General features: G+C 35.1%; 1 protein-coding gene across 1 annotated transcript in view; it reads left to right on the top strand.

Annotated features, from left to right (window-relative positions):
- Nucleotides 1–9,051, top strand: part of LOC150101200 (SPRY domain-containing protein 3-like) — a 221,963-nt gene extending 212,912 nt beyond the window's left edge. Inside the window, exon 11 of the mRNA XM_090401360.1 lies at nt 7,930–9,051. Within this exon, the coding sequence (XP_090257486.1) occupies nt 7,930–8,064 (135 nt within the window). The 3' untranslated portion in view covers nt 8,065–9,051. The remainder of the gene's footprint in view (nt 1–7,929) is intronic.
- The last annotated feature ends 995 nt before the right edge of the window (nt 9,052–10,046 follow it).

Here is a 10,046-nt window from a genome sequence, read left to right on the forward strand (position 1 = left end):
ATTACAATGATGCCATACCATACCTTAGGAGCATATTACAAAAAATAGATAGAACACTACATAAATACGATATTAAGGCAACCTTCAAACCTCCTGCAAAATTAAGAAATTTACTCAGCTCATTAAAGCATCCTCTTCCATACAGTGCCCACCCAGGGGTTTACAAAATTCAGCACACCTGCAACCTACATAGGTGAAACAGGGTGCACCATCCCTATAAGAAAACATAAACACCACATTAAATTCCTCCACTATGGTAAAACGGGCCTTTCAGACCATGCACTTCAAACATGTCACAGAATCAACTGGAAAGGCACCTACACCACACCAAAACTTGGTTTGAAAGAGTTCAAAGAAGCTTGTGAGATGCCGGAACATCATCCAAATCTAAACAAGAATGATGGGTTAATAATTCCAAGAATCTGGAGGACCCATATAGCATCAGAACAGCCCCAAACAGAAGAAAACTCTAATATGAGAGGACTACAGAAATGTTTAATGCAGTTCTGCTATCGAACCATTTTTTTTATATCATCTGAATATGAAGGGCAGTTGTCTGTACAGGCTAAAGAAAACCCAAAAGAAGTTTATATTTATGTAACAAGTAAAATAAAAAGTGAATGTGGACAGGATGAAGAGATAGAGTTGCATGAGAAGGAAATTCTATAGCAGTTGTGTACTTAATAAGAATTCAGTGATAACGGACAAATGGGATTCATATTCATCTGAACTGGCTAGGCCTTTGACATGTTTGTATAACTTGAGTCTCAGCTCACGAAAGATTCCACATGAATTCTAAGAATGAATGATAGTTCCATTGTACAAAGTCAGTGCAAAAATGGATGTGTCTAACTGCTGACCTATCAGTATCTTTGGGGTGGTGAAGATTTTGGAGAAGTTGCTAAGGACTTGCATACAGAAATGGGTTAATGGATAAGCTGTACTTTGTAAAGAACAACATGGATTTACTAAAATGAGGTTATGGCCTAGTTGGATAAAGGGAATTGCACTGTGACTATTTGTCTTTGCTATCAATAAACTGGCAATTTTTTGTGTGCGCATGCACAACTCCCACCCACAAAAGGTTGTAAATAAACCTATAATGCTTTTGTACTGTAGGTGGGTTAAGGATTTTTTTTCTATTTTATTATCAATTTTATATATTTTTAAATAGTTCAGAAACCATGCTCTAGAGACCAAACATGAAATTTTTATAAGCCACTTGTGGCTTTTAATTAGTCAGGCAATAGTCTCATGCTGGGTAATGAAGTTAATCTTCCACCTAAACACAATTAAGAATAGATTAGTGCATTGTAGATTTGAACCTACAGCTGGTTGGTTGCTAACCACTCAGCCAACCAGGCTGGAGATTGAGATATAAACTACTGACGGATAAGTGGGTGGCTGAGAGACAAGTATCAGAAAGTGGTATATGGGGGAAGGGTGAATTGGTGATTAGTGTTTCTCAGGGATTAGTGCTTGGACCACTGTTGTTCAGTGTTTACATTAATGATAATGGGAAGGACCTGAGAGGAGATGTTCAATTGTTTGCTGATGATGCAAAGATAGGTAGGTCAACCAGGGATGCTGTTCATATTCAGCACCTGCAGAATGATTTGAATAGGCAAATGATAATAGCTGTCACTTTGGTGTGATGATATTTCTAACAGCATATTATATTTAAATTATACATATTTGGTATAAAATACTTAAAAACGAGACTTTTTGTGGTTATGAGACCATAGGTACTTAATTAATATAATCCCGCCTACTAGTTTCGCTAGCGACTGTCTAGCTTTGTCAAGGCTGAACAGTACACACAAAAAATATGAGAGAATACAGAAACGTTGCTAACTGTTAGGCAGTTAAGTTTGAAACTATGCGTAGATGGCAGATCCTCCCCTACATACCTATTGGCTAAGCACCTTGCCAACTTACTAAAAGGAAAAATTAGACAAATAGAGTCCTATATTAAGAACTCTCAACAATTTGTAGAGAAACTGAAGTACGTCAAGACATCAAAAATGGACATAATGGCCAGCCTGGATGTAGTATCTTTATGAATGTTCCAGAGGAGGTGGTCATTAATTAACATTATTAAAGATTTCTTCCCTACAGACATTACACAGTTGTTCAATCACTGCCTTAAATCAAATTTCTTCAAAGTGAACAACAGTTTACCAACAATTGGAAGGCCTAGCAATGGGTAGCTCACTGTCACCACCTTGTGCAGACCTATTCATGGAAAAGTTGGAAAATTAAATTTTTACCAAAATTACACCTAAACCATTGATATGGTGGAGATACGTTGATGATATTTTCATCATTTGGAATGAAAACATAGAAAACCTACAGGTGTTTTTAGAGAGAGAATAAACTCTCTTCACAAGAAGTTGAAAAAAAAAAAACAGACAACTCCCCTTCCTAGACATACTGGTGAAAAGGCAGGAGAATAGTTTTAAAACCTACGGATACTGGACGTTATTTACATTATTTTTCCAACCATCATAGCATCATTCACATGTTACGGAACAGAGCCAAAAAGTTTATTTTAGACGAAGAAGAGGTACAGACAGAACTTTCTCAAATTGCTATAACACTATCACAGAATGGTTTTCCTACAAACATCATCAACAAGTTCCTTTATAAAGACAACCTCCAACAACAAGGAACAATCACCCAGTACGCTTCAACAGTAGTCCTCCCTTATGTAGATTCAGTCTCTTCAAGATTAGCAAGAATGTTGAAATCTCACAACATCAGAGTGGTATTTAAGCCTACCACTACCATCAGACAAGTATTAAGATCTCCTAAAGACTGTACCATTTTTCAAATATCTAGGTGTTTATAGAATTCCATGTACGTGCAGCCTTTCATATATTGGGCAAACTTCAAGAAGCCTGGAAATCAGACAGAAGGAGCATGTTGGGGATGTCAATCACAACAGGACAGTCTCCTCAGGCTTGGCACATCACTTTGCAACTTCCAACCATGCAATTGAACTGGGAGAATAGCTGTATGCCATATTTGGATGATGATTACGGTTACAGAATTTTCAAGGAAGTAGCAGTGGCATTAAGAACGGATAACAATCTCAACAGAAATCAGGGTGCCATACTGAAAGATATATGGAAAAACTTAATCAACTCACTCAGTTTAACGGAACTACAATATGCGAAAAATCATGTAACGTGTGCATACAACACGTATCCATGATACTGACTGAAGCTTCTCAACACATGCACGCATAGTTTCAAACTTAACTGCCTAACAGTTAGCAACGTTTCTGCATGCTCTCATATTTTTTGTGTATACCGTTCAGCCTTGACAAAGCTAGAGAGTCGCTAGCGAAACTAGTAGGCGGGATTATATTAATAAAGTACCTGTTGTCTCATAACCACAAAAAGTCTCGTTTTTAAGCATATTATATTGGTAGGCTTATGCATGAAGAAATTGTTGAGGCTAGGTATGTTAAAATTATTGTAGCTAGGAATTTCAAGGATCACATAGTAGGATTGAAAATGCAGGTTAGAGGATAATTGCAATGCTGAAATGAAACATGCAAGGATAAGAAAGCCATGTTGGCTCTGTACATAGTCTTGTTATGACTGCACCTGATCTACTGTGCACATATTTGGTCTCTTGGGTTCCATGCAGATGAAGATGTTGTGGTATGGGTACAAAGAAGAGTTACAAGATATCAGGATTATGCAATATAGATTGAGAGTAGTATGTAGACTGAAGACAGTGACAAGCAGAAGGAAAAAGGATGACATGATATGATAGCAACCTTCAAGACATTTATACAATTTCGGTTGATGAAATTTTTCTTTATGTGAAAGGTGGAGAGAAAACGGGATATACGTGGACGTTAAGTTTATGCATAAGAATAGGATGAGAGCAGTGAGTGATGTATGACCTCCCTTGATGAGTCCTTAACTTTCTAGAGATGATAATAATAACAGTAAGTGCTTGCTGAATTTCTACTTAGGGCATGGACTAGTCATCACTAACACTGTGCTCCACCCTCTTAACGATGTGCACAAATTAACATGGAGAGAAGACAGAAGAAATAAGAAAAGTCTTTGTGTTTTTGTTGGTTTGGATATGCTAGGGGATTTCAAATAGGAAATGATCACCATTTAATTATGAACAGGATATAAATGAATTTTATTTTGAAAAATATGCACAGCGTGCACAATAAAAATATTTTAAAAGGAATCAAAGTTGAGCAGCTTTCATCACTATAAGCATAATCAGATTCCTGATGCATATCCTCAAGAGATGTATGTAGAGGATACTACGATAGTACTATACAAAAAAAAAAAAGTTGACATTATTTCCTAACTTACTTTGACCATTTTCTTCCAAATTAGTCTGCCAGAACTAGAATATTTTCAGATCTTATATTTTAGTCTTCTGACGCATGTTTTACTGCATCAGTCCTTCATCCTCTGGGTCTTTTTTCTTGTTTTGCTAACCTTTCCTCTCCCATTCTGTTTAATTGACCATAATATCTGAGAGTAACTCTGCTCACATATTTATGAATGTTACAATGTCAAGTTTATTCTTATTATCTTCATTTTTAATATGATTCTGCCATTGATGTCATCTGTTCAATCCCCTAATTTTTCTCAGAACTCTCATATCTATTTCCTCCAGACTTTGACTGTTTTATTTCTAACCATTCTCTCAGATCCATAAGTTGAAATCTTCACTGAAAAATGGACCTGAATAGACAAATGTTTTACTTTTTTAAGAAGACTCCCATTTAGAATGTAGCTGGTTTTATAATCTTTTTATTGCTGATTTTCATGCCAAATTTTCAGTTATTCTATTTTGTTTAAGGAATCTTGCCTACATCCAAGAGCCACACAGGACATTTTTCAGATGTTCATGCGCCACAAGATGTTTTCTAAAAAAAAATAATTATTAAAAACTTACACAGAACTGTACTCGCATTATCAGGCTATTTAATTACTGCTTTGTAGACAGCTTAGGTCTTCCTTTTGGTGCCTATCTCATAGAACAAAATGTCATATGCACGGCATATTTTATTGTCATTTCAAATTTTCTTCATTTTTTTAAATATTTGTTTATGTGGAAAATACTGTATGCATTGATATGTATCATTCTTTTATGATAAACACAACTGCAAAAACTACAATTGCTTTGAGAACTGCATTAGGCTCACGAACCAGGATTTGGCCACTGCTGGTATATATCATCATCATTATAAAGAGCTGAAATGAATATCTCCAATTTTGATATAATTCCTAATGCCACTATCCTCCATAATGTAATCCATATACACAGCATGAAAATTTTTGTGCCAGCTCACCAGGCAGGCCGATATCTCATTAAATCAGTTGTTAACCTGGGTAGAGTATCACAGTTGCTTAATATATCAGTTAAGTGTTCCTTTCTCATACTTGGTCAATTTATAAGTTTTTAATAATGCAATGACTAATTTTCATCCAGTGTAACCACCAATGTTAAAACAAATATGTTCAACTTAGTGTGTTTACCGATATCTTAGACAGGAACTAAATAGTGATATATTACCATTTATTGTAGAAAGTTTTTTTAACTTGGGTATATTATGTATTCAAGATACCAAGTAATTTTATATAAACGTGGTTTTTAATCCTATTTCCCAAGTGAGCAAACAGACAAGTAAGTTAAGTTTGCGCCTGCATGTAGTGCAATCTTGTATTTTTCCCTTAATGCCAAGTACATCCCCTTACGGAGATGTATGATGCTATGCATTAAAGGCAATGGTCACTACCCATACCAGTTTCCCTTTGTTTAAGTGTGGGGATACCTACCCAAGAATGAGCGACCCGCATGGATCAGAAAGTCAGAAACGCTCATCTGGAAGGGTAACAGCAACAGCCGTGCCTCCGTTAACTTCACAGGCTACAGCATTACCATTCATTACCCCACCACGCAGGCCCTGGGTGACAGCAACAGCCAAGCCTCAGTTAAAACTTCACGGGCTACAGCATTGCCATTCATCACCCAAGCTTCCAACCGGTTTCAACCTTTATTGAGGTCTCATCAGTGGGAGCCAGACCTGACAATGCTAAGGTTGAAGTAATGCAGAGCTTATGAATTTTACCTAAACAAGTTGCCACAAGGTGCTTTGGCCTTATTAAATAAAATCTCAGGATGAGAGATAGATGTAGAAAGTTTTTTAACTTGGGTATATTATGTATTCAAGATACCAAGTAATTTTATATAAACTTGGTTTTTAATTCTATTTCCCAAGTGAGCAAACAGACAAGTAAGTCAAGTTTGCGCCTGCATGTAGTGCCTGGAGTGGCACTACCATGAGTTGCCTAGACTTACTAGTCTATTTGCTCACTTGGGAAATAGGTTTTTTCCCAAGTGAGTTTTATTCAAGATACCAAGTAATTTTCCCAAAATTACTTGGTATCTTGAATACATAATATACCCAAGTTAAAAGACTTTCTACATCTATCTCTCATCCTGAGATTTTATTTAATAAGGTCAAAGCACCTTGTGGCAACTTGTTTAGGTAAAATTCATAAGCTCTGCATTACTTCAACCTTAGCATTGTCAGGTCTGGCTCCCACTGACGAGACCTCAATAAAGGTCGAAACCGATATGGGTAATGACCATTGCCTTTAATGCACAGCATCATACATCTCCATAAGGGGATGTGCTTTACATTAAGGGGAAAATTCTAAGGAAAGTGATCAGAGCTTAATCCACCTTTAAGGGGATTAAGCTCTGATCTTTGCCTAGACTTGCACTACATGCAGGTGCTCACTTGGGAAATAGGATTAAAAACCAAGTTTATATATATATAAAATTACTTGGTATCTTGATGATCATTTTCTCACATATTTTCAGTTCTAATACGTATAGTCTCTGTTACATTTATGATGTCTTTGAATGTTCTGACTGATAAGATATTATTATCAATCAATTTCCAGGTATGAACCATCACTAAATTATTGAGTTAGTGAATTCGAATTTTTTTTTTTTTTCAATGTTTGGCTCATACATAGGAGGTTGGTTGGTCAACCTATAGTACATTAGTACTGTGGGTTGGGAAAGGAAGGATTTGAATGACTTGAAATTGTATTCTTGGGGAAACACAGCAGGTGGGAGACTGTTCCACAGTGCAGCAGTTGCAGGAAGAGGAAAAAGTCACTTGTTCTGTTTGTTTCTAGGTGTACTTGTGCAACAGCTGACGTGTTCAATGAGCTTAGTACTGAGTGGAGGAATTATTGATGTTATTTCAGATGAGCATTTCCCATAGAAATATTTGTAGAATATGCATACTACAGAGACCATATGTCTGTGTGAAAGTGGAGGGGGGAGAGAGTTGGTAATGGATGGATCATTGATAAGTCTAATTGCTCTCCTCTGTATTGAGTTGAGCATTTTGAGAGAGCTTTTAGGGCCCCCCACCCCATATGTGGGAGCAGTATTCAATAGCTGGGCGGATTTGTGATTTGCATAATGTTAATAGCTGTTTGGGAGTGAAGGATTAGATCCAAAGTGCTGTCAGATGGACATTGCCAGTAATGTCATATGTGGTAGCAATGGATCAAATAATGAAAAAATATTAAGATTTCAGTATTTATCATATTTGGACTTTGTGGTTTTTTTGTAACCCAAAAGACAGCTCATACAATATGATATTGAAAATGGGGAAGAAAACTGATACAATAATCTATAGTTGATCTGACCATAATGGCTCCCATTGTGCTCTACCTGAAGAATCATTTTGAAGGTTGGATAAATGGTAGATTACTACATTGACAAATTTTCACTTGCTATTACATTCAAAATATGACCTTTCTATAATAGTGGACAGCAGAGATATATATGACAAACTGTAAACTCATCATTGTGAGGCTTGTAATGAAATATATCTTAATATTTGCATTATAGGTGTTCTTTACTCGGAATGGCAAGACAATTGGACAGAAAGATGTGTGTATTCCAAAAGGTGGATTTTATCCTACTGTGGGAATGCTTAGCAGTGAAGAGAAAGTAAAGGTGGACTTGCATCCCTTGACTGGCTAAGATATTCACATCTGTTCTGCATATATATGTCATATGGTTTATAGTCCATCATAAGTCATCATTCACCAGGACTGGTACTGATCTTTGAACTTTTTTAACATCTCATGTAAATTTCTTTACTTAGTCATGTCATTGGTTGTGGTATGAATCAGATCAAAGAAAGAAGTTTGTATATTGTTGAAAATCTGTGTTAAATAGTTGTAAATATACAGTTAAAGTTTGTGTCCTAAGGATGCGATGCATTTTTGTTTTCAGATTTGAATATAGTGTAATATATTGCTACTATAACACAATTCTTGTTATGCTTTTTAATTTAAAAATCTTCATGCATTAGCACAGCACTTTCTGAGAAGTCATTATACCATCCACTTTATGCAACAATGAATTATTTTTGCTGGTAGTTTGATTTTATTTAAAATCATAAAAAACACTGAAATTATGTATATCAAATTTCATATATAATGCAGTGTGTAAGTAGAATTTTGTAAGAGGAAAAATCTGTGGGTAGTTACATTGAAACTGTGAATAATCTGTTCTTTGCTTTGTCTGTGTGTAAAGACTTATTTTGATTAAATTTTTATATGTAAAGAACTAGTCAAAATTTAAGTACTTATGTTAAAAAAAATGTATAAATAATGTGCAATAATTAATATACTATAATTGTTTTGTCCATTGTATGCAGCTGGGTGATAAGAATTTAAATTAAAATATATAATTTCAGTGACGTCAGAATTTTATCTTTACATACCCAAAGTGAGATTCAGACTACTTTTACTTGATATGTTAAAACATGCATGCACACACACCCATATATATATATATATAGCAGTGACACATGTAATATTTTTCTGAGGGGAACAATGGCAGTTTTTCTTTAATATAAAAAATGCCACATTCAGGTAGATTGTTGCTATATTTAACAGACATGTATTGTATTTTTATTTAATATATAAAATCAGAATTTTGCTTCTGTGGGCCTTCTTCCTATTTATCTGTAGCAAATTTATTCACTTATGCTGACTAATGGTGTTGTAGACTTATGTGTCAAACCAAAACAATCTTAAGGATGATTGCAGCTTGTTGTTCACTTTTAATTTAAATTGTACATTTTATTAATATACCTACCTCTATGAAACACATTAAAATTGTTAAGGCAGTGCAGTTAATTTACTTCAAGACAGTGATAGAATACTGCAGTATCATTTTGGTATGGAAATATCCATCTTAAAAGAGTGGTTAAGATTTTGTTTATGCCATTGATGTATATATGCCCATCCACATATACACATGCAGTAACTTTTTATTAATCTGTTTTCCCCAGTTAACTAGTAATTTGGTTTCTTAGTGCTAAGAACACTGTGTAATGTTGACTTCGATGTTTTGTGACTTAAAAATGGGTATTTTCGTCTGTTTACTTAATAACATCATCTGTTTTTAATTTATTTATTATTTTTGGATAAAGTAAAAATAAAAACAAGTGCCAATTAGATATTATTTGCTCAAGTTGGCAAAAACACAAATTCTAAAATATTTGTATTCATTCATCTAGGTTCCATATTAAATGTTGAACATTCTAATTTAGCATCCTGTTGAATTGTTAACACATTGTGGATTTACTTACATTGATTATCGTTCATGTTTTAATTTCATTCAGAACAGAAGTTGAGGAATAATTATTAACCTTGTTTCAACTTGGTCACCATGCATCTTCACAGGCATGAAGTCGCACAACAGACTGAGTACTAAATGGTGCTATGCTATCCTACAATACAGTTTTGGCCTTGTTAACAAGTTGAAATATTAGTCTAATAATTAAAATAAGGAGAGCCGGTGTAACTTGGTGGAAGTGGCATGTGCTCCCATAGTGCTAGGCTGCTTGAAGAATGTCGACCTAAGTTCAGTTCTAGATACTGACTAGAGGAACTTTTCTAAACATTTTTTCGACCAGTTCCTGAGTGGGTTGTGGGCAAGTGGGTTTTTTC

The sequence above is a fragment of the Typopeltis vanoorti genome, chromosome 12 (genome assembly GCF_054136105.1).
Source record: "Typopeltis vanoorti isolate ZY-2024b chromosome 12, IOZ_Tvanoo_1.0, whole genome shotgun sequence".
In the NCBI taxonomy this organism is placed as follows: domain Eukaryota; kingdom Metazoa; phylum Arthropoda; class Arachnida; order Uropygi; family Thelyphonidae; genus Typopeltis; species Typopeltis vanoorti.